The sequence below is a fragment of the Pristis pectinata genome, chromosome 18 (genome assembly GCF_009764475.1).
Source record: "Pristis pectinata isolate sPriPec2 chromosome 18, sPriPec2.1.pri, whole genome shotgun sequence".
In the NCBI taxonomy this organism is placed as follows: Eukaryota; Metazoa; Chordata; class Chondrichthyes; order Rhinopristiformes; family Pristidae; genus Pristis; species Pristis pectinata.
Window position 1 is genome coordinate 5176795 of NC_067422.1, and position 26606 is coordinate 5203400.

The 26606-nt window shown below is 41.0% G+C and overlaps 1 protein-coding gene across 6 annotated transcripts in view; it reads right to left on the minus strand.

Moving 5' to 3' along the window:
- Positions 1-26606, minus strand: part of helz (helicase with zinc finger) — a 246256-nt gene that overhangs the window by 117662 nt on the left and 101988 nt on the right. For all 6 annotated transcript variants that reach the window (XM_052033181.1, XM_052033180.1, XM_052033179.1 and 3 more), the window contains 2 exons: positions 19247-19425; positions 126-244 (listed from right to left, as the gene is read on the minus strand). In XM_052033181.1, the coding sequence (XP_051889141.1) occupies positions 126-244; positions 19247-19425 (298 nt within the window). The remainder of the gene's footprint in view (positions 1-125; positions 245-19246; positions 19426-26606) is intronic.

Consider the following 26606-nt stretch of genomic DNA (forward strand, 5'->3'; position numbering starts at 1 on the left):
ATATTGTCACATTACAAATAAATTTTAAAAATCTGACATTAGCCACATTAGAAATAAACCAAGTCCCCATTCATATTCGGGCATGATTACTAGCTAAATGTAAAGTTTATCTGCTAAACACTCACCTGCATGTGATCTCCAGCTAAAACAATCCTTGTGTGTCTACTGGCCAATGCCAAAGGCATGATGGTCTCACATTCCATTGCTTGTGCAGCTTCATCCAAGAGAATGTGAGTGAATAAACCTGTTGATAACCAGATCATATAAAAGGTAAATAAAAGTCCTTGCACTTTAAAACCTGTAACTGAACTTTTCACTAAGCATACCATATTGGGAAATACATGAAATTTGAGAATCTTAACGTATACATTGTCTTTGGTTGGGCAAGCAATTGCTTTCAACTTTCATCAATCTCCTTCTTGAACTGGTTGTTCACCCAATGGCTGTACCCTGGATGAAGCAGGAGCCAGTTTTTGACTGCTGCCCACAGTTAAAATCAGGAATGCATAAAGTGAAGTGTACATGTTAGTATTAATACCCCAAATCAAATGCTGAATTGAATTTTCTGGCCAAGTTTCTCTCCACACTTCTCAAAAAACACAATCAATGCTTTGTCATTATTATTTGGAGAACAGAAGCATAGACAGTGAACAAATCTGTGATTTTTAAAGGTACTTCTGAATAAACAGTTGTACTGAAGACCAAAATATGTAATAGATGCCACTGCAACCATGTCCGACATCCAGAAAATCGTGCATTAACACTCACGGAAATTCCCTGCTATTTGGTCTTTCACTAACCATTCCATGCAATTGATTTCAAATGGAAAAGATTTTATTCAAGAGGATGATTTGAGATATCCATTGTACAGAATATTCATTGAACTCAGTCTCAAACATGACCTAAACAGCTGCTCAAAGCTCACTGAAAATATCAATACCCAATCAATTTTTATTAAGATTTAATTTCATATATTTGGAATGCATGATATTTAAGCATGCTATAAGATGAACTCCTATGTTGAACAATGTCTCTGATCTTTAAAAATCTGTTATAGTTTCTGCATGTGCAAATAAAATGAAATTACTACAAAAGGTGATCACAAGGTGAAAATAAGGTAGGAAAACAAAAAAAAATTATTTAAATGGCAAGAAATTGGAAAATGATGTGTACAGAGGGATCCAGTGTGTTCTGGTACATTAGTGTATTGTGTATTGTGTAATGTACTGTGCTGCTGCTGCAAAAAGCTAATTTTCATGGTGTTTATACCCTGAGTATGAGTACCTATGACAATAAATTTGAACTTGACTGATGGAGAAGGATCGAGGGACCGAATGACCTACTCCTGCTCCTATGTTTCTATATTTCTGTTTCAGAGGGCTTCAGAGGCTAACTTGCTTAATATATTTAAAGAGTTAGATCTAATCACAGAAGGCATCAGATTCAGATTAGTTTATACATTAGTCTGTGATGGTGCAATGAAATTCCTCATTAGCATGAAGCTTACAGACTACCCAGTATACATGGTAAATAATAAATACAACGAAGAGCAGAAAACAAATGAATGGTGCAAAGATGGTAGTGCCATCTGAAGTAGTGCAAAAACAAATGCTAAAGTGACAATAACAGAATAATTGAGAGGGGTAGAAATAAGGGTCTGAGAACATGGCAGCACCACTGGAAAGGAGATGTGAAAGAGGTGATTGGTTCAGAAGACCGATAGCAGCAGGGAAGAAGCTGTTCTTGAGGCTAGTCGTCTGGGCTTTCAAGCTCCTGTATCTTCTCCCAGAAGGCAGCAGAAAGAAAAGGAAATGGGGAGGATGATATGCATCTTTGACAATACTGTTAGCCTTCCTGAAGCAATGCACCATGAAGATGGACTGGATGAAAAGAAGTGATGAGCCTGTGATGGACTTGGCAGTGTTTACCACTCTCTTTAAGGGGTACAGGGAGAGAGCTGGAATGTGGTATTGAAATAGAGGATCGACCATGATTGCATTGAACAGCAGAGAAGACTCGATGGGCTGAATGCTATTTTCTGTCTTTCCATGTTTGTAACAACTGCAGGAGTTTTAAAAACTTTATGTAATGCACGAGTATGAAAATTAAACTAATGCAGCTGATCTTTGAAAGTGGTTGCTACAGAAACACAATGCATTTATACTGCCAGTACTTCCATCCTTCACAACAACATGCTACACACAGAGCAACTCCGGTCCTGGGATCTCCCTCTGCAGTGTGCATTCCCTGCAGGGAGTGCTTGCACATCATCTGGCTTCAATAGTACTCAATTCTACTGAAATGCCAAACACCTGGGGGGGGGGGGGGGGGGGGGGGGGAAGCAATTCAGAATCACTTATACTCCAGTAAAAGGAGATCCATTATTCCTCCTGTCTGTACACTAAGCTTAACAATGTACACTCAAACTCACTGAAAAGCAAACAATTCCTCTTGGCAAATACAGAAATACCCACCATATCGAAAGTCGAGTTTATTATCACAAGTACTTATATGCACAGGTCCAATGACTTAACGACTAAGTTAAATGTTGGATGCATCCACTACTAGTGAGCAGAGTTATTTAATCCTACATAAGCTGAAACCATGCTTAACTAACTGTACAATCAAAATCCACAAGGAATCACAGAACAGCATAGGACAGAAAGTCCATATTCAGTTGAGAATTTGCACAGTTTATTCCAAAACTGGAACACACCATTGTGCCAAAGATTTATATTTCAAAACTTGGTGTGCCTTCAACCAAGCTGTTGCAGTTTTTTTTTTCTCCAGAAGCATTTATGGGACATTGCATCAAGCATTTAATGCCCATCCCCAAACCCCATTCAGGTACTGAGCTGCCTTCATCAACCACTGCAAACCACATGCTGTGCCTTGCAGTGCAACTTTGCACATTTTCAGAGACCTGCTCAAACACAGCTGCACCACCTTAGCCTGGCAAGAACTGGAGCCCATTCTGAAGCCATGAAAAGCATCAGACAACATTGGCTTGGACTGACATCAGCACAAAAGCATCAAGCAATCAGTATTTCAGATCAGAGCATTATCACTTGCCATTATAACATTCAATAGGGTTATCCTTGCAGAATTTCCCATCAAAATTTTGGGTGGTGGAGTCACCATCAACTTGAAACTGAATACTGTGGCCACTAGAAACTGCCTGCTCTATGTCAAGTGACTCCCCAAAAAAGCCTTTTTATCATTAACAGGGCATAAACCAGGAGTGTGGAATACTCTTTGTCAAGTGAGCGTAGCTCCAGCTGCACTCAAGAAACTCAATCCAAGTTAAAGCAGCCACTTTGGTACCATCGATCCACAACACAAAACATTCACTTCTCCTACCACCAACACGGACCAGGGCTGTTCCATCTGCAAAATAAGCCACACCAACTTAACCAAGTTTCATCCACAGAACCTCCCAAACCACCAACTTGAACCACCTTTTATTCTTAGTCAGTCCCCCAAACTCGTGGATGACTTATCTCTACTCCATTTCTGCAAGTTCTGAGATGACTCAAAAAGTCCCATGCAGACTCCATCACAGATGGCCCAAGAGGTGCAGGCCAGGGATACACCAATGGGAATGTTACATAGTTTCCAAGGAAATGTTGAAAGCATCCTGGAAGCATTTTCTCTGTCCTCCTGGAAATATCTGGCATGAAGCAGCTTGAAGTAAACTACTCATTTTGGGAGTCTGAAGTCAGGCATGCAAAAGACGTAGCCTACCCACCAGAACAGGTTGTGTAAGATAGGGGCCTCAAGGCTGGGGTCATTAGCCTTAGGGAGGATACTGAGATTAGTTGGCCCATCCTGACAATTACTTTGGAGGATTTTGCAAATCCAGCATCTATGGCACGTCTCCAGTGTTTTGAGGTGCCTACTTTAGGTTGTCCACATCTCCAAAGTGTACACAAGGATGGGTATCATTGTTTCTCCATCGGCTGTGAATTCAGTGCTACATTTTCCTACGGAAGCATTTTGCAATGTGGATGCACCTTAGACTTTGAATAACCTTTCCAGTCAGTTGAAGGTTGCACTTATGCACTGGAGGTGGTGCTGAACTTACTAGATAATGTCTGTCTTCACTGAAAGGTGGCTCGAGAGTTGCAAAGTGATTCAATTTTATCAGAGTCTTGTGGATCTTGATTGTGAGAGGGTCCACTGTTGTGCAGTGGGAACAGGTTGGTAGGGGACCTTTTTCTGAAATGAATCTGATTGCTCCAAAGTCACAGCCAAAATTACAATACCTCTGCAGGCTGGTTACTGCACAGAAACACCAAATAGTGTTTCCTACTGCATCAATAAGTGAACAGGTACTGCCAGAAGGATCCACATTGTCCAAACTGAAATTACGCTCACTCATCTTTCTTTACCAAATGTGGGACATCAACCCTCCCACAAGCTTTTATCACGTTGGTTTAAGATGGAGTACAACGGCAAGCAAAATTGCGGATACGCACTATGAGCTGTATGCAGAATCACAGAATAGTTACAGCCCTAAGGGAGCTCATTCAGCCCATCACGTCTAGCTAGGTCCACTCCCTTACTCTGCAAATTTTATCCTCAGAGATTTATTCATCACCCTTTTGAACACTGCAATTGAATCATTGAAGTTCCCCACTGTAACTCCCTTCAGCTTCTCCACTCCAATGGGAATAAGTGAGATCTAACAGCTTCACATCATCTCTGTACATGAGACTGAAAGTGCTAATACATAAATCCCTCCACAGTAGAAATAATTTACATTTTGGGGAAGAGAAAGAAAATCCATGCATACTGAAGTATTAAACTGAAATGCAACATATGATGATACGATTCATTCAAGAAAAACAGGGCAAGATAGTAATAGGAGATATATTCAAGGAGATATAGAAAGGCTGGTGGAAATAACAGGCAGATGAAATCGAAAATAAAATGCTGAAAAACAATTACTGCTTCCAGTTCTGACAAAAGGTTGCTAACTTCAAATGTCGGCGGTTTCTCTTTCCACAGATGCTGCCTAACTTGCTGAGATTATCATTCTGTTTCTCTTCCAGATTTCTAGCATCTACAGTTTTTTTTCCCCATTTACAGATGAAATTTAATGTTGAGAAATGGAAAGTATTACACTTTGGTAGGAAGAAGGAGATGAAGCAATACAAATCCAAGGGTACAAGAGCAGAGGTTTCATGATTTTTGCGCATAATTCTTTAAAGTAGCAGGACAGGTTGAAAAACTGGTTAAAAACATACAGAAACCTGGGTTTTATAAATAGAATCACAGAGGACCAGAGCAAGGAAGTCATAATGAACCTTCATGAAACACTGGTTTGCCCACAACTTATCCAGTTGTGGACACCACATTTTCGGGAAGGTGTGAACACTTTGGTGAGGGTACAGAAGAGATTTACTAAAATTGTGCCAGGGATAAAAGGTTTTAGTTATCTTAGTTAGCTGAATGACTCCTTTAGTTTGTTTTTAGTTTAAATGAAGAAATAAGGGTTTCTTGGAACAGAAGTGGTTGTGAGGATATCTAGTGGAGGTACTTAAAATCATGAATATATTGGAAGAGAAGATAATTGAGAGATGAGCCAAGGACCAGGGAGCATAAAATGAAGATGACTGGCATAAGGACCAAAAATGATTTGGGGATAATTTGTTTGCCTAGTAAATCGTCAGAGTTTGTAATGTACTGTCAGGAGGCAGGTTCAATTGCAGCAGGATAAGAATCTGAAAAGAAAGAATTTGTAAGGCAATGGTGAGAGGGTGGGGAATGCAACTAGTGGAATTGTATTGGTGTAAAGCTGGTACAGACTCAATGAGCCAAATGGTCTCCCCCTGTGCTGCAAACCAAGATTCTGCAAATCAATGATTTCGCCTGTACTCATGCAGTCGATTAAGGACCTGTAGCAGTTCACTACTTAGCCATGCCTTGAACCTTGCCATACAAGAATAAAGCTACAATTTGATTTTCTGTGAACACAATTCAGAATGATGCTGAAGGAAAAAAGAGTTTGCATTCCTACTGGCCTGGTTTTCCGTTTCCCTTCCTGAAGGCACCAACTGCTACTCTTACATATCTTTTATCTATCAAAAATATCTTTTGTTAACAGTGACACTGCCAGTGTGACTATCGAACCAGGAACTGATCTGACTCCCAAAAGCAAAATGTGAGCCCTCTCGTCTTGCATTTGCACCATAATTCATAGAACAGTGCAGCACAGGAACAGACCTAACCCTAAACCTAATTACACTAATCCCTTCTGCCTGCACATGGTCCATATCCCCTCCATCGTCTGCATATTCATCTGCTTATCTAAGACCCTCCTAACCACCTCAATCACCTCCACTATCACTCCTGGTAGCACATTCCAGGCACCCACCACTGTGTAAAAAAAAACTTGCCCCACACATCTCCTTTGAACTTACCCCCCTCACCTTAAATACATGTTCTCTAGTATCAGACATTTCGACCCTGGGAGCAAGATACTGGCTGTCTATGCCTCTCATAATTTTATCAACTACTATCAGTTTTCCCCCAGCCTCCGCCGCTCCAGAGAAAACAACCCCAGTTTGTCCAACCTCTCCTTATAGCACATGCCCTCTAATCCAGGCAGCATCCTGGTAAACCTCTTCTGCACCCTCTCCAAAGCCTCCACATCCTTCCTATAATGGGGCGACCAGAATTGAATGCAATATTCCAGATGCAGCCTAACCAGAGTTTTATAAAGCTGCAACATAACTTCCTGACTCTTGAACGCAATGCCTCAACTAATAAAGACAAGCATGCTACATGCATTCTTTACCACCCTATCAACTTGTGCGGCCACTTTCAGGGAGCTATGGACTTTGACCCCCAGATCCCTCTGTTAAGGGTCCTGCCATTAACTGTGTACTGTCCCTTTACATTTGATCTCCCAAAGCGCAACACCTCACACTTGCTCGGATTAAACTCTATATGCCATTTCTCTGCCTATATGTGTGACTTATCTATATCCCATTGTATCCTTTAGCAATCTTCTACACGATCCACAACAAACTTACCAACCCACCCATGTTTTTATCCATGTCATTTATATACATCACAAATAGCAAAGGTTCCAGTACGCATCCCTACGGAACACCACTAGTCACGGACCTCCAACCTGAGTAAGACCCGGCAACCACTACCTTCCGCCTTCTGTGGGCAAGCCATTTCTCAATCCAAACAGCCAATTCACCCTGGATCCCATGCATCTTAATCTTCTGGATCAGTCTACCATGAGGGATCTTGTTAAACGCCTTACTAAAATCCATGTAGACAATATGCACAGCTCTACCTTCATCACCTCCTCGAAAAGCTCAATCAAGTTAATAAGATATGACCTGCCCCACACAAAGCCATGCTGACTGTCCCTCATCAGGCCATACTTTTCCAAACGCTCATAAATCTCATCCCTAAGAATCCTCTCCAGTAGCTTCCATACCACTGATGCAAGACTCATTGGTCTATGATTTCCAGGATTGCTCCCATTTTCCTTCTTGAACAATGGAACATCAGCTATTCGCCAGTCCTGGAGGACCTCACCTGTAGCTAGAGAGGACACAAAGATATTGGTCAAGGCCCCAGCAATCTCATCTCTTGCCCCTCTCAATAACCTGGGGTATATCCTATCATGCCCTGACGATTTAACATTCTTCAAGAGACCCAACATCACCTCTATCTCAAAATACCCTAGCACATTAGCATGCTCCACTCTGACCTCACTATCCTCCATGTCCTTCTCCTTGGTGAATACCAATGTAAATTACTCATTTAGGACATCACCCACATCCCCTGCCTCCAAGCACATGTTCCCTCCTTTATCCTTGAGTGGTCCTATCCTATCCCAAGTTATCTTCTTGCTCTTGATGTATGTATAGAATGTCTCAGATTCTCTTTAATCCTACTTGCTCAGGACTTTATGGCCCATCCGAGCTCTCCTAATTCCCTTCTTGAGTTCTTTTCTGGCTTTTTTTTATGTTCAAGGGCCCTTTTCTATTTTAGCTTCCTTTTTCTTCTTGAATAACTTCACAACCTCTCTCATCATCCAAAGTTCCCTGACCTTGCCATCCTTGTCCTTCCTTCTCACTGGAACATATCTGTCCTGTACTCTGTGCAGTTGGTCTGTAAACACCTTCCACATATCAGATGTGGACTTGCCCCAAAACAGCTGTTCCCAATTAACTCTACCTAGCTCCTAATAATCTTGTGATTTGCCCTCCCCCAATTTAATACTTTCATGCAAGGTCCATACCTACCCTTATTCATAGCTATCTTAAAACTTAAGGAGTTGTGATCACTGTTTCCAAAATGTTCCCCTATTGAAAGGCCAGTCACCTGGCCAGGCTCATTTCCCAGTACAAGATCAGTATGGCCCCTCCTCTAGTCAGACGCTCCACATACTGTTTTAAAAAACTTTCTTGGATGCACCAAACAAATCAACCCTGTCTAACCCTCCTGCATGAAGGAGGTCTCAATCTACATTGGGGAAGTTGAAGTCACCCACTATGACAACCCTATTATTTTTGCATTTTTCCCTAATCTGCCAGCACATCTGTTCCTCAATGTCCCAGTGACTATTTAAGCGTTGAAAGTATAACCCCAGAGTGATTGCACATTCCTTTCCAGTTCTACCCATATAGACTCAGTGGATGAGCCCTCCATTATGTCCCGAGTGCAGCTGTGGTAGCATCCCTGATTAGTCGTGCAACTCCTCCCCCTCTTTTACCTCCCTTTCTATCTTTTCTGAAACATTGAAACACTGGAACATTAAGCAGCCAGTCCTGCCCCTCTCTCAACCAAGTCTCTGTAATGGCTACAACATAGTTCCATGTATCGATCCATCCTCCAAGCTCATCTGCCTTGCCTTGCCCTTAATACACCTTGCATTAAGATAAACACACTTCAACCCTTCCGTCCCAGCATGTTCATTACCTTGCTCCTTGCCTGTCCTTCCTTACAGACTTACTGACCATGACATTTACTTTCCCCTCAATCCCTCCACTTTCTGACCTGGTGCTCAGGTTCCCATTCAATTCTGCATCAACTTCTATCCTTCTATCTGCCTCACTGCTGCTTTGGTACCAGTTTCCTGCCAATCTAGTTTAAACTCTCCCTAATAGCACTAGCAAATCCACCAACTCTGATATTGCACCCCCCACCCACACCCCTCAGTTCAGGTGCAACCTGTCCCCCTTGTACAGGTCACCTCTGTCCCAGAAGAGATCTCAATTGTCCAAAAATCTGAATTCCTGCCTGTTGCACCAACTCTTCAGCCATGCATTCATCTGCCATAGCTTCCTATTCTTACCCTCACTAGCACACAGCACTGGGAGTAATCCAAGGATTACTATCTTTGAAGTCCTGCTTTTTAACCTTTCCTAACTCCCTACATTCACTCCACAGGACCTCATCCCTTTTTCTACCTGTCACGCATGCCAATGTACACAATGACTTCTGGCTTCTCACTGGCCCCCCCAAGAATGTTCTGCAACCGCTCAGAGACATCCTCAACCCTGGCAGCAGTGAGGCAACACACCATCCTGGAATCCCTTTTGTGGCCACAGAATCTCCTGTCTGACCCACTAACTATAGAGTGGCCTTTAACTATAGTCCTGTCTGGCTGCACCCTTCCCTGCTAAGCTTCCTTGTCAAACCTGGTGCCACAGATCTGACTGCTGCTGCTTTCTCCTGAACGGTAATCCCCCAATAGTATCCAAAATGGTGTACTTGTTTTCGAGGGGAATGGCCACAAGGGAATCCTGCACTATCTACCACCTCTACCTTTCCTTGTGGCCACCCAACTACCTGCAGCCTGTCATCACCTCACTAAAGCTCTTATCTATGATGCTCTCAGCATCCCAGATGATCTGAAGTGCATCCAGCTCCCTAATGTAGTCAGCCCGGATCTGCAGCTGGACACAATTCCCATAGGTGTTGTCCTCAGGCACACTGGAAGTCTCCCTGATCTCCCACATCCTGCAGGAAGGGCATACCAGTACCCTAATTGCCATCCTGACTTACCAAGTGTGAAGATCAAAGTTAAAAGACCTTATTTGTGCTTATCTCAGCTCCACCTCTTCACTGAAGGCTCACAGCCAAAGCCTCACTTTTACCTCAAACAGAGCCACTCTCAAACTGACCTGCCTCCCTTTAGTTCAATTGCAGCTTTTACCTTAATTTTTTTTAAAATGTCATTGCGTGCAAATCAACTTTAAAATGGTATTGGCTCCTCGCCTCTGCTGCCAAGGCTGCTGGGAGTCAATAACCCCTGTTCAATGAAATGATCTGATGTTCAACAGAGTCAGGGTTCAGCAAACAGACCCCAGCTACGAAAGCAGGCATTTCTCCCACCTTAAGTCATCTACAAAGCCTTGAATTTTCACACCCAGCCTTGCACGTCCATAACATTGGAGATTATTCCCACGTTTCTGCCTTCTCTCTGTAACTGCAACTCCAATGACAGTATTATCTTGCAGGGCTCAATTCTCTTCAGCTACCTCTCCTCAAATTATTCTCAGTAATACCTCCCAGTCTATGGGGAACTAAAACATGTTTCTTGAAAAGGAGATGGGTGCCTAAATTTAAGAGGAACGAGTTCAGTAAGTCACCTTAAGTGGAATTACCTAAATCACTTAGAAGGAAGCACAACAAATTGGTGACAGCTACCTTTTTAATCCAAAACCGATTTATAATTCTCATAATTATGCTGCTTTGCAACTATTTCATAGACATGCTGATTTCACGCAGATACCAGAAGCAAGGCAGACAACTTTGTAAACGTAACTTGAGAACACAAGCAAATAAAAATCTGTACAGATCTAAAACAGCTAGTGACAAACAGAGTTGATTTCAGTGATCAACTCATTTTATTTCATATGAGCAATTTTGCACTAACCGAGGCAGAGGTCAGCCAGGTGACTCCTCAAGCCAGCTCTTCCATTTAATAAGATCATGACTGATCTGACTTAAACTTCAACTCTGCCTTCCTGTATACCCACAGTAACTTTTCAACTCCCTACTTATTAACAAACTATCTTCCTCTGCCTTGCAAACAGCAATTGTGGGGTGAACAAAGGCATTAAGTTTTTAAAGGATATGTATAGGTAGATGTCATCAGCCATGCAGATACACTTACAGATTTCTAATTCTGAACAACTCTGTACATCCACAAAACTTTGCACTGTTATTGGTAACCCTGTTCTTCAAACAATTTGACAGGCTAATTTCTAAAACAAATAGCATATATTCTAAATTATTGCAGCCTGATTAAGAATTTGATTAAAACCCCACATTAAATTTGTTCCCATTAATCTCTCGTCCTTCAAAGGTCGTACTTTAGTTAGCGCTCATATCAAGTTACAGCAGTCAAATTAACCCTGGCAGAATGCATAAATTTAATATAATTAGAGAAAGGTTATTTAAAATATCTTGTTACAATATTAGAAAATGAGCACCAATATTTTCAGCTTGTTTTCCTGTCAGTGATCAAACTTGCCTTAAACCTTTAGTTTCTAAACAAGGGCCAAAGCATCTTACAACAGAGCCATCCCATCTGAATAGAAAAAAATACTTACCTCAGCAAACACTGTTATAGATGAGAAGAAACTATAACATTAAGACTTTTCTAAAATCATTGGGGCTGGAACAATAATCCCACCAGCTCTCTTTTTGTCTATGTACTTAAAATCTACAGATCTTCCTTCCTGTTGGCCAGTGCGTCAAAAGTCCACTTAGTTAAGGTATTCTTACAGTGCTATTGGTTACACAGTTCCAGGAATTGGACCGAGTGACAATTATGAAGTGAGGATACAATTACAAGTTGGGATTGTGTATGACTGCCTTGACCTAGATGATATCAAGTTCCTTGGATGCCATTGGAGATGGACTTATCCAAGCAAGTGAAGAGCACTCCAGCACACTCCTGACTTGCACTTTATAGATAGTGGAAACAGCTTGGGGAGTTCAGACATGGGTTCGCTCACTGTAGCACTCTCAGTCATTGCCACGATATTCATGCAGCTGGATCATTCAGTTTATGGTAAATGGTGACCCCAGGATATTGATGATTAAAAAACTTGGCACAGGTAATGCCACAATCTCAAAAGGTGGGTGGTTATACTTTCTTGTTTGAGATTGTCATTTCTGGCAGTTGTTGCATGCACCATGGACTACCTCATAATGCAAGCTACAAATGGAATTCAATACTGCAGAATAATGAACATCCTCACTTCTGACTTCATAACACCAGAAATGTCATTGATGAAACAGCTGAAGGTGGTTGGACCAAGAACATGGCTGGGAAAATTTTGCACTGCTCTTCTGAAGTTGCATCTTCTTCTCAGGTTTTTCTGCCAATCATTTACCTCCAAATACTGACACATCTGACACTTAAACATATCTATTAAATCTTTCTTTAGCATTTCTACTCTGAGAGCCCAACTTCTCCAGACACTTCATATCAGGCTTACTTCACAATTACTGAAGTTCCAATATTAAGTACGCAATTAATTTTAAAATCACCTTCAAATAACAGCAAACTACAAGAAGGGAATTAAGTATCAAAGTTTTGAAGTCATCTTGCAGCTGTATAAAACTTCGGTTAGTCCACATTTGGAATATTGAATGCATTTCTGGTCCCTGCATTACAGGAAGGATGGGGAGGCTTTGGAGAAGGTGCAGAAGAGGTTCACCAGAATGTTGCCTGGATTAGAAAGTATTAGCTATAAGGAGAGGTCAGACAAACTTGGATTGTTTTCTCTGGAGCATCGGAGGCTGAGGAGCGACCTGATAGAAGTTTATAAAATTATGAGACACATTGATTGGGTAGATAGTCAGAGTCTTTTTCCGAGGGTGGAAATGCCAAACACTAGAGGACATAGCTTTAAGGTGAGAGGAGGAAAGTTTACAGGAGATTTACGAGGCAAATTTTTCTTTTTACACAGAGAGTGGTAGGTATCAAAATCACGATCACAACATAAGCATTTAGACAAGTACATGAATATGCAGGGGTTGGAGGGATTATAGACCAATGCAGATAGATGGAATTAGTTTAAATTGACATTATGGTTGGCACAGACATTGTGGGGCGAAGGGCACCGTTCCTGTGCTGTACTGTTCTAGGTTTTATGTTCTGACGAAGGATCTTCGACCTGAAACATTAGCTTTTTTCCTCTTCCCACAGATAACTGCCCGACTTGCTGAATATTTCCAGCATTTTCTGTTTTTAGTTCAGATTTCCAGCATCTGCACTTTTTTTGGTTTGCACTCACAGGAGGTAATTGACCTGAAAAAACTTATACAAATTCTTGAGGCAGAACATTCTGCTGATGAACTACCGCTTTTATAATTGGTATTATACTCCCCAATAGCATGTACTTTGGCAGAAATGAATTTTGAATGCAAGTGAAGTCGATGCTTGCCAGGACAATTTTGAAACTAGACCAACAGAATTTGTCTGAAATTGAGATAATTACGGAATTCTAGAAGATCAGACACTGTCACTTCATCTGTCAAGAGGTACACTCTTATGTGAAAACACCAAGTCACGCAAATCAACGTCCCAGATCCAAACCACACGTCATTCCTGTATTTCACCCGCCCAAGTCTAAACAATACTTTCAACACAGAACAATGGATCTATGCAGCTTTGCAGGGGAAAATTAAATGAACGCTTGAATAAAAAATTATACATAGGCAGCAGGAAACCACTATAATTAGGACTAAATCAGATAGCTTTGATTTAAAGCTGGAACTGACACAAATGGGCACCTTTTATGCAATAATTTCAGCCTAAGACCTTTAAGGAATAGTTAATAAATCACAGCTTTTTATTTCTCCATTCATTGGTACGCCACAAAAAATACCAAGAATTAGAGGCAATCAGATGCAAGCAAAATAAAGCAGATGCCATAAATCTGGGGAAAAACAAAATACTGAAAATGTTGAGCAGGTCAGGCAACATCTCTGGTGAGAAAAACAAAGATACCATTTAAAGTCAATTACACTTTATCAGACCCTTTTTCTGTCTTCTATCACGGGAAAAGAAAGATATATTAGCTCCCCAAGTGAAAACACAATTGATCATCAATTTTATCTGCCTACTTCTTGAGGAAAGGCTGTGAACTCTGGGTTGTATGACAGCAAATCAACAGCAACCTTAGTCAGAGACCCTGACTACAAGGTCTCACAACCTGAAGCATATCCGGAGAAAGAGAAAGTTCTCAAAAAAAAGATACTTTCACAAAAATTTAAACAGTAGAAGGGAGTATGCCTTTCATTTAAAAATAACTTTCTTGACCTTTGTGGTCAACTAGCCTGTCAAGTATGCACCTGAAACTCACCCAAGCAAGGCAGCTGTGAAGGTTAGCATTTGAACCCTGCTAAAACATCTACTGGCAAAGGTAGCAGTTTGATTCATTTTAGTTTGCTTAGTATCGATAACCAATTTGAATACTCTTAAGTTAAGGTGTGGAGAGAATTTCATGTCCACAATCAAAGAAAAATAGCCACTTCGCCAATGAGAAGAGAGATTTAATGTATCGTTCCCCTACAGCATATAGAGAAGAAAACAGGAGACTATTAAAATCTGACAAAAACAAAGTGAAATCTATTTTCTCAGGAGAAACAAAGGCATATCATCACTGGTCTCCATGGGAACAGCAATAAAATATGTTCCGTGCTGATGATCAGTTGAGGGGATGCATCTTACATGGCACAGAGAGGGTGAAGTACCACACTGGCATAAGGAGCACCTCATGGCGACTGCATTATTTTGTTGCTTTTCATTGAGACCTCAAGCTAATTCACACTGAATTTGAAGAACATCGAATCAGAAAGAATTCCATTCCCATTAAAGACTAACACATCCCAAATACAACAGGATCACTTCCTTGAATTAAGTCTGATGAAACCTGTTCTAACACTGTAATCTAGAGTCTGCATAATAGCTTTGATTCATATTGAACTGAAACTGTATTTATTACGAAGGCAAAGATCACTCTTTAAAAGAAACCACTGTAGCTACAAAGCACACAAGACGGGCTTTATTTGGAACTACCACAGTGACAGCAACACTTTTAAGCTTTTTCAAAAACACATGAAATGCCGCACAATGCTGAGTCAAAAGGGAAATAATGAACAGACTACACCTTTTGTTCTATACTAGAGAGCCCATCTCTTCCCTTTCTCAAAGCAGCAATAGAGATTCATGAAGCAAATTTACAGGTGCAGCAATTAAAGAAAACCAGATTGCACCTACTGATGAACATGAAAGAGAAAAAAAAACTTTTCTTTTGGTATATAATTGCCAACTGGAAATTAATTGGTTTCGGCTGATCAGTGCAGCTATTCCTTAACTGAAAAGATGCTTGTAATAGGGTTCTTTGCCTCCAAGTCATATTCCATTTACATTACTACTTTGCTGCTAATTAGCAGCATATTCATGCTTATAAAAATAGCCTGGCTGGGGGCAAACCAAAGCATCACCAAAACCAGAGGCAGCATTGGTGAACTGTTACTGAAATGGCTGAGCACAGATCAAGGATACAGTCTCTGTCTTCCTGGAGCCATTTTGCTATCTTTATATTCTTCATACAGATATTTAAACTGCATATGTGGAATCCATTATTGGGTTCATTATTTAAATCTTTAACACTGTTCCAGTCAAATTCTTTGCGCTATTCAGGGATGTAGGAGCAAATTCATTTATTTTCAAAAATAAAATTTATGAAAAACATATACAAGAAATACAAAGCAGAGGTCAGACCTATCCTTTGCTACACATGGAAAATATAAACAGAAAATAGATCAGCTTCTATAAAAATAGAATTTTAAAGTATGTATTCTACAATATAAATTCCAGTGTTGGAAAATTTGCTGCGGAAATTCCCTCTTTGGATCACTTTAAGTTACTCTCCCCAATTGTTTGTCACAGTATTGGTATTGGTTTATTATTGTCACTTGTACCGAGGTACAGTGAAAAACTTGTCTTGCACACCGATCGTCCAGGTCAATTCATTACACGGTGCAGTTACATTGAGTTAGTAAAGAGTGCATTGATGCAGTGCAGGTAAAAACACTAACAGTACAGAGTAAAGTGTCACAGCGACAGAGAAAATGCAGTGCAATAAGGTGCAAGGTCACAACAAGGTAGATTGTGAGGTCATAGTCCATCTCACTGTATAGGGCAACCGTTCAATAGTCTTATCACAGTTGGGTAGAAGCTGTCCTTAAGATCCAACCAAGCTTCAGTATTTTCAAAGACAAACATGAATAATATGGTTCAAAGGATCACAGATCATACAGGGGGTAGCCATTTGACCCTCTGAGTCAATCCACACTTAGTAGAGTTATTCCCATCAGACCCATTCCCTGTTCCAAATCATAACCTTGCTCTGTGGAAGGAAGTTATTTATTACATGCCCCTTTATCTTTTGCCCCCAAATTTTAATCCGTGTTCCCAATCCTTGAACCACCCACATCATCTATTATCCTAAGCAAACTAATCATTATCTTGCACATCTCTACAAAATCTCCCCTCAACCTTCTCTGCTGCAAAGAAAACAAACCTACCTTCTCCAGTCCTATCGCTGAAATCCCTCAGGCTGAGAAATAACCTTAGTAAATCTTTTCTGCTCTCTCAAAGGCATGTGTACCCTTCTTGAGGTCTGGCAACCAGAATCTGAAATAATATTATGGTTGTGGCCCAGTCTTCCCTACCCTATCCCCAAGACCTTCACATCTTCCCTAAAGTGACATTGTTCTAAAAGTGTGGTGACCAAAAGCAAAAACAAAATCCAATTTTGCCCAACCAATGTTCTGTACAGATTTAAAATAACTTCCCTGCTTTTGTACTCTGCCTCATTTCTAGATTCTTATCCTGGTTGTAAAAGGAAATCTGTGATCAAAACAAAGGAAAACTTTTGCATGAACACAGCATCTTGCACAGCCCTTTGGGAGGTCCCAAAGCCCTTTCCAAACAATGATGCACTTTGGAAGAGTTGTTACTGTTGTAAAATGGAAAATGAAGGAAGATCTCACAAACAGCAATCTGATTAAACCAGAAATTTGACTGAGGGAGAAACAGAAGCCAGGGTAACTCTCTGCTTACTTTCAGAATGGTGCTATGGAATCTTTAACACCTAGCTGTAAGAGCTGACAGAACCTTGGTTCACCATTTCATCCAGGAGACACCCCAAAGGTCCAGCATGCCCTCAGTACAGCACTGGAGTGACAGCCTACAGCCATAACTATCTAGCAGGAGTACAACTACAACATATAAAGGTGCCTTCCTGACTCTACTCCGTGAACATTGCAGGAAAATATCACCATTTGGGCACCTGTCAAAGAAAACTACATGTATTAATACTCCTCTGCAAAAAAGTTATCGTCCACATCCTGGTTTCGCCTCTTCTCCTCAGGTTTCATTTTCAGTCATGATTCGGATCATTAAGTAATCCTTGAATCGTATAGATAAAGCTAGCGCATCTTTTAAAGTGGATTATGTTTTACAAAGAACTGTGCTAAAGAATTTATATTCATACCAACAGAACTTCTACAATACCCGAGTTGGAACAGATTGCTTGCAACATTTATCAACTTGAATTAAAATTGCATCTTCAATAACACCTTTAGTGTTCAGCATTTCCTTTTGTAAAACTCACGGCAAATCACGTCCACTTCAATTCGATAACAGATGCGAGTTACATCCATCAAAATATTAACTAGTTCTAGTATATCAAACTATACAATTTTATAGCACTGAAGTCCAAGACTGCAATGATTCAATCATTCACTTAGACCCAATTTTTTGCCCTGCAACCATGACATTTTTTCAAAAATATTTCTTTAAATCTCTGAAACGTTATAGACTGCAACACAGAGCCACCACTTTGTGCAACTAAATAAAGGGAAATATGCCTGCTCAGATGTGATTGCCCAATTGTGAGGAATTAATTTGTTATCAGCACTTTGAATATTCCTGTTTGCAATTCCATGGACAATAGGAGATTGCAATCTAATGTTTGATCAAGGTACAAATATAAACAAGTTGATTGCCAACTATCAAGTTTCAGCAAGAAGCCCATCTTAACCAAGCCTTAAGTTGCTCGGGGATCGAGGCATGCTCATTCTTCAACTTTGCAGCAATATATCTTGCATCTCTTCAGCACTCTTCATATTTCTTTCAAGGTGTCCCAGTGAACTTTGAAACCAATTAAATATTTTAAAATGTAAGCACTATTGTAATGTAGGAAATGAAGGAGCCAATTTGTGAACAGCAAGCCTCCACAAACTGCAATGTGATAATGAACAGATTTCTTTGAGATGTTGGTTGTCTGGGACACTGGAAAATAACTCCTTTGCTCTTTATCAATGCAGTACCACAAAATCTTCTTTGCCTCCTTGAGATGGCAGACAGGGCCTTTCTCAGCCAAAAGAGGACAGGCATAAATGGAGAGAAATACTGAGCCAATATCACAGTATTACTAGTCAATTATCTGTATTATTCTCTCACCATTAGCAAAGCCTGGCCTGCAGGGCATGTCCTTCAGCTCTGCATTTTGTAATTTTCACACTGAGTTGCATGTATTTTCACTCTCTAACTGCCCCCATTTCATTGTTCATTTACTCCCTCTCTAATTGCCCTCAGTTAACCTTCACAACTCATACCCCTGGCAACACTGGCCTCCCCTGATCAGAGATATTCCTTTTGAGATATCCATCCCTCCTCCACCTTCTCTGCAACTTAAAACTAATATGTTTGCTCCCTTGCCCAGTTCTGATGAAGGGTCTTTGACCTGAAACGTTAACTGTTTCTCTTTCCACAGGTGCTGTCTGACATGCTGAATGTTTCCAACATTTTCTGCCTTTACTCCAACTGTGTGTCACAGTCTACACATAGAACTGCTTCCTAACTTCACTGCTGAAAAATTTAGCCATGATTTTTATATGAAATTCCAAAAATCTGGATTCCAGAATCAGGGGAAATACAGTAAATAAAAAGAAACCATCAGTTCACAAATGCTTTTCAAATCACCCCTTGATCATCAAATTTCCAGGGAATACAAACCCGGTTTGTAATCTATTTTTATAATTTAAGTCTTGAAGCATTCTGACGAATCCACACTTTAAGACTAATATTGGAAATCTTACATATTGAAAAGTGAGCATATAAACACAAATTTCAAAAAATACAAAAACCTTGATTCAAATTTCCAACATTGCTTACCTAATTCAAGATCCAATTGGCAGAGATATTGTGACGTACTTAGAGTAACCACTACCACACGATGTCTCAAGATATCCTCTTTCTGTGGCATCTGAAAGGTGGAATGTGTGCTTGAAATCAAACAATACTGTTGCACCACTGGATGCACAGTCTTCACCCATCGGTTTCTGAAATACACCCTGTAAGTGTAGAAATTCAACTTGAGACAATATCCAAATCAAATACTTATCATTTCAATTTTAATTGAAAAAACAAAGAAAAACTGCATGTTGGAAATCTGGCACTGTAGTGTAGCGGTTAGCGTCACAGTATTACAGCGCCAGCGACCCAGGTTCAATTCCGGCTGCTGTCTGTAAGGAATTTGTATGTTCTCCCCGTGTCTGCGTGGGTATCCTCTGGGGACTCCTGTTTCTTCCCACATTCCAAAGACGTACGGGTTAGGAAGCTGCGGGCATGCCACATTGGCACCAGAAGCGTGGCAACACTTGCGGGCTGCCCCCAGAACACTACGCAAAAGATGCATTTCACTGTGTTTCAATGTATATGTGACTAATAAAGATATCTTATAAAATAAAATGTGCTGGAGATACTCAGCAGGTCAGCAACATCTGTGGAGAAAGAAACTGAGTTAATATATCAGGCCAATGACCTTCTGATTAAAGGACATTAACTGCTTCTCTTGTCACAGATACTGCCTGATCAGCTGAATATCTCCTGCATTCTGTTACATCTTAAACTTGTTTCTGAACATTTGGTTTTAACAGTTACAACTTCAGCCTTTAATTTTATAATGCAAAACAAACTTTTTGTCCAACTATCCAAGAAACTACTACACAAAATGAAAAATAATGCTGGCACTCTGAAATAACAGAAAATGCTGGGAACACTCAGCAGGTTAGACACTTCAGGTCCAGCACCCTTAACTGGTGAAAACAGAAAACAAGTTAGTTTACAGTAGCAGAGAAGGTGGGGGAAGGGTGGGTTTTAGTAGCTCCATGGGAGTGAGTTCAAGTGGGTTATAATGAGAGCAGTTACAAGCACATTATGCACTTTGTGCAATGCATTGTTACTACCGACACTGTGAGATGTGCCCAGCAGTCCAGACCATACAAACAGAATAACAAAATCTGAGCTGAAATAACCATAGTCAGAAATGGTCAATTCTGTAACACAGAAGAAAAAACTGAGTTACCTAATGCCGGAGAATTGAAGAGAGTCTGGAAGACCGTAATGTGCCCAGACAAAGGATGAGGTGTTGTTCCTCAACCTTGTGTCGGGCCTCATTGTAACAATGCAGAAAGCCGCAGACAGAAAGGAGAGATTGGAAATGTGATAGCGAATTAAAGTGGCAGGCAACTGGAAGCTCAGGGACATTCCCACAGACTGAATGGCAGTGCTCCGCAAAGTGATCATCCAATCTGCACTTAGCTCCTCCAACGTAGAAGAGACTACATTGTGAACATCAAATGCAATAACACAAGAACGGAAGAAGTGCAAGCAAATCATTGCTTCACTTGGAAAGACTGTTTGGATGGTAGGGAGAGAAGAGGTGAAAGAACGACTGTTGCATCACCTCCAGTTGCATGGGAAGGTGCTGTGGGACAAGGAGTGGTAGGTGGGGACGGAAGAGCAGACCAGGGAGTCAAAAGGAGCAACCTCTTCAAAATGATGATGGGGAAGGGAATAAGTATTTGGTGATGGAATCCTTCCCACATTACTGTCAGCTCCCCCCAGATTCTACTGTTCATCTGCATAGCAGAGACAGTTTTTTTTCCCCCCACAGTATCAAATTAACCTACTAACCATCACCTCACATCTTTGGGATGTGGGAGGAAGCTGGAGCACCTGGAAAACCCATGCAGTCACAGTTAGGACATTCAAACTCCACACAGACAGCATTACTCTGCTGTTAAACTGCATGATGAAGTTTAATTCATGGAGTATAAAAGCTGCCATTCTCCAAGTCATTTGTTTAAATTCCATTGTTTTGTTAAAATTCTGTTGCTTTATATTATCCACAATCACTCCCTCAGATTAAACTAGCTGTGTAAAACTTCCACATCTTAGTAAACCCAGAGCTCAGCTTCCAACCCTTTCACTAAGACCTTATAACTGTGGACTGATTATTTTCCATTCCAAGACTGCCATTACAAATTCATACGTGATGTACTCAAACTAAAATTAATCCACAAGGAATCAAAAGATACCACATAATCTTATTTTTTTCCCTCCACGAGGACACAGTTAACCAGCGTAATCCTATACAATACACATCCAACATCTGTATCCTCTACAGCCAGAATAAACCCCCATATGTCTCACACTAATCTTCCAACGTCAACCCAAATATTAAGTACAAGCAAATAAATCCAAACTGATTCTGAACACTTCCAACCACTGGGAGCAAACTGACATGGCCAAAGGAAAGAGAATGGAGGTGCTTTCAAACACTGAGAGACACCATTAATGCACAGGATCTGTTCATATTTCCTTTTCCTCAAGCGTCCATCTTCTTTGATGAAATAATACCAGGAAATGTCACCATGAACTTCAGATGAAAGATTACTGTCTTTAATTGTAATGGTTCTTTCTAAAGGTGCTACCTGATCTGATGAGCATTTCTTGGAGTTTCTGCCATAAATACTGAAAATTCAATGGTCCATTCCATCAAAAATTAAGTAAATTATCCCTGTTTCATAAGTTAAATTATCATCTATTGGTAAAATATGAAGGCTGGTTAAAGATATCGTCTCCTGAATCTGTTGAACTTTGCCAATATTTCGGTAAATTTCTATCGCATGGATAGAACATAGAAAAACTACAGCACAATTCAAGCCCTTCAGCCCACAAAGCTGTGCCGAACATGTCCCTACCCTAGAAATTACAAGGCTTACCCATAGCCCTCTATTTTACTCAGCTCCATGTACTTATCTAACAGTATCTTGAAAGACCCTATCGTATCAGCCTCCACCACCGTTTCCGGCAGCCCATTCCACGCACTCACCACTCTGAGTAAAAAACTTAGCCCTGACATCTCCTCTATATCTACTCCCCAGCACCTTAAACCTATGTCCTCTTGTGGCCACCAATTCGGCCCTGGGAAAAAGCCTCTGACTATCTACCCTATCAATACCTCTCATCGTCTTATACAATCAGGTCCTCCCTCATCCTCCGTCTCTCCAAGGAGAAAAGGCCGAGTTCCCTCAACCTGCTTTCATAAGGCATGCTCCGCATTCCAGGCAGCATCCTTGTAAATCTCCTCTGCACCCTCTCTATGGCTTCCACATCTTTCCTGTAGTGAGGCGACCAGAACTGAGCACAGTACTCCAAGTGGGGTCTGACCAGGGATCTATATAGCTGCAACAATACCTCTCGGCTCCTAAATTCAATTCCCCGATTGATGAAGGACAATACACCATATGCCTTCTTAACCAGTCAACCTGCGCAGCCGCCTTGAGCGTCCTATGGACTCAGACCCCAAGATCCCTCTGATCCTCCACTGCCAAGAGTCCTACCATTAATACTATATTCCGCCAACATAATTGACCCACCAAAACGAACCACTTCAGACTTATCTGGGTTGAACGGCATCTGCCACTCCTCAGCCCAACTCTGCATCCTACCTATGTCACACACATAGGATCTAGGCGCTGTCATTACCTTGTCTTGGATCTTTCAAGACTTCGAGGAAAAATAGGGGGGAAAAAGCATTAGGATCTTTGTGATACCAGCTATAGACATTAAGCATAATTAAGAGTTTGCATAAATTGAAAAAAAATCATTTCCCACAACTGGAAAGTTTTAGATGGCAATCTGAAATAATTGCTAGTTTTTAGAGCTTAGGGAATTAATGAAGTCTAATGTGGAAAAATGCAAGGTTAATCAATTGGTTGAAAGAATAGAAAAATCAAAGTTTTTAAATATTGAGTAACTATTAAAAATTAGCGTTGAAAGGAATTTGTGCAACTTTGTACAAGCAGCATAAAAAAACACCATGCAGATAACACCAAAAATTTGGATAGGAAAATGGTCAAGCAGAGCCTGTGGAGAGATAAATAGAGTTAACATTTCAGCTCAATGACTTTTTAATAAGAATTGAAAAAATCCCTTCAATTATGCAGGGTCCTGGTGGGACCACAAATGATCGACTGCATGCAGTTTTGCTTCCTGTAGGAAGGATATACTTTCCTTAAAGCCAGTGCAATCAAGGTTTATTTGGTTCATTCCTGGGAAGAGGGGATTGTCCTTTAGAGAGAAATCACATACAATAGGTCTAAAATGTTCAGACTTTAGGAAAGTGATTGATGATCTGAAACAGTTGAGAATTCACATCTTTCTCTTTATTCAGTATTCCAAAGGGACTGCTCCCTCTGCAACAAACTGCTATATTTCACAACACCACTAAAAGCATCCCTTTCTCTCCCAGCTTCTAACAACAACATTCCCCGACCCCCCCCCCACCCCCATCAAAGAAGATACAACATCCACTCTTTCAGAGGCATGGAGTAATACAGCACAGAAACAAGCCCTTCGGCCCAACTCCATGCTAACCAAGGTGCCCATCCAAGCTAATCCCATTTGCCCACATTTAGCCCATACCCCTCTTAACCTTTCCTATCCGAGTACCTGTCCAAATGTCTTTTAAACATTGTTATTGTACCTGCCTCAAACACTTCCTCTGGCATTAGCAGATTTTTTCAAAGGAATCATTCTTTCATTTCTCTTAATGATCACAGCCCCAAATACTCTTTTTCTCATGTATCAGAAATTTACTTGTGTTTTGCTTACCCTAATACATTTGTTTAGTACTTCGGATGTATTTCCAGCTGTGCTCAGAACCTTTCTCAGGACTGGTGCCCTGACATTTCTCAAATCTAGTTGTGGGCTCGGGCCTCCGCTGCCACTCAAGCAACAATGAAACGATTAAAGTCATCAGCACGTCATTCGGTGTGGAGTGAACCAGGGCAATACACAAATGGCTGCTTGTGAGGCTGGTGTTGGGCAGGCTGAGATGTATGGTAGCCAGCATTGAGACACGGGGCTCGGGGCTGCAGGCATGATGAGTGTGGGCTTTACTGGCGTCTGATAGCAGCTGCTCCATTTTTGACAGACCACCTGGATCTAGGGTCTCTCATCCAATTCAATGTTCTCTCCCCACTCTGTTTGGCTAAACAGGTCTCCCCAGCCCAGAGACTGCATGGTAACAAGCTCAACGGCGGTCACTTAGCCATTGAGTATGTTATCACAGAGAAGCCAACAAAGAGGAGGCAGCAGCTTCCCAGGATGTAACGAGAGAGACGGCAAGATCTGGGTGGTCTGCCATTCCCAGCAGTGACCTGCACTGATATCCTGGAATGTTTGTAACACCAGCCGTCCAAGTAAAATTCTGCACATTGCTTTGATGGTTCACTCTTCACCGAGCCATGTGGGAATGACTGTTTCAATACTGCTACAGCACCAGGTCCCAGTGCAACAGCTTGCAACCCAAGTGGATGTCTTTTATTATAATGAAAGTGCCAATTAATACCTCCTGGTATTCAGATTCCAGGACCAAAACTGCTATAATGAATCAGCACTCTACAGGACAAAGCTAAGGGGGATAGCAGTGCACACTGATTTAAATGATCACTAAACAGTCAGCTCTATACTGATGAGCCCTATTCCAGTGATATTGTGTGGAAACCTCAGTTCAGTCCATAAACATGCCCCTAATCTTCTGGCTTCCCATTACTTCAATTCTGCATCCCATACCTGCTTTGACCTCACTGTCCTCACCCACCCACAATGTTCCATTTAAGTTTAAACTGAGCTTAAGGAACAGAATCGCATCTGTTGATTAGGCACTGTGACCACCCAGACTATAAACTGGGATCAACATTTCAGAAAATGTTTCTTCTGTTCCCATTTAAAGCACCTTCTAGATGGTTTATTTCTTGTTGTACCAGCGCCCTCTGCCTTTCACAGCCATTTTTCTTTATTTGATCATTTCTGCCTTCCACCGTACAGACCTATTTTCTCCTTGTTTTCTTGGCATCTTAAAACTTGTTCTCTCTCTTTCCCCAGTTCCATTTGACAAAACATTAACTCTGCTTCTCTCTCCATGTACATTGCCTGCATACTGCTAGCATTTTCAGATTTTGGGAGTATCAATAATTTGCATGTCGAGAACCTGCTTCCCCTAGTTGTCTAGAACTAGACGATATTGTCTGCAGATGAGACTGTAAATGAGTGAATTACAGAGGGATCTAGGTGTTCTAGTGCATGAATCACAAAAATGCTAGGAGACAGGTCCAACGAGTAGTTAAGATGACAAAAGGCATGTTGGCCTTCATTGCAAAAGGGTTGGAGATTGAAATTAGGGAGGTTCTGTTGCAATTGTACAAGGTGTTGGTGAGGCCACACATGGAATACTGCGTAAAGTTTTGGTCCCCTTACCTTAAAAAAAATACATTGGAGGCAGCCTAAAGGAGATTCACGAGGCTAATTTCTGGGACAAGAGGGTTGCCCTATCAAGAGGGGCTAAATAATTTGGGCTTGTTTTGCTTAGAGTTTAGAAGAATGAGGGGTGAACCAATTCAAACATAGAAGATCTTGAGGGGGCCCTACAGGGTAGATGTTGGCATGTTTTCACTAGTGGAAGTGTCTTGAACAAGGGGACATAACTACAAGATAAGGGGTTGGTGATTTCAAACTAAATTACGTAGAAATTTCTTCTTGCAGAGGGTTTTGAATCTCTGGAATTCTCTGACCCAGCAGGTGCTTGAAGCTGGATCATTACAAGTATTTAAAGTGGATGTGGATAAATATTTAATTGGGAAATCAAGAAGTATGGAGAAATGGTACAGAGGAGATGAGGCCCGCATACACCAGCCATGATCATAGTACATGCTGGAGCAGGCTTGAAGGGCCTGACAACCTACTCCTGCTCCTATTTCCTTGTGTTCCTGTGACTGTTTAGTCATTTACAATTAAGATAAAATGAGACAGATGCACAGCTTTGAAAATTTCTACCTCCATGGATACTCAGTCAAGGTAGTCATGTTAAGAACAACAGACTTTTGGACTCCCAAGAGAATCAAAGAGGCAAGAAATCAAGTAGTTGAGGGTTAGGATCACCCATGATCTTATTAAATGGCAGAAGAGCCTTCAAGAGCAGTATAGCCTATCCCCACTTCATTCTTTTCTTCTTAATCCATTAACTTCCAGTCCAATGGTAGACTAGGGTGGCAAACTGCAGTTTTGGCAATTAAAGCACCCGCTCATAGATTTTAGATCCTGGTCAAACTATTTAAGCAAAGGAGAAACTGGGGGCCTTCCGTGTGGGAATAAAAGATAGATTAACAGCTAAATTGTAGGACTG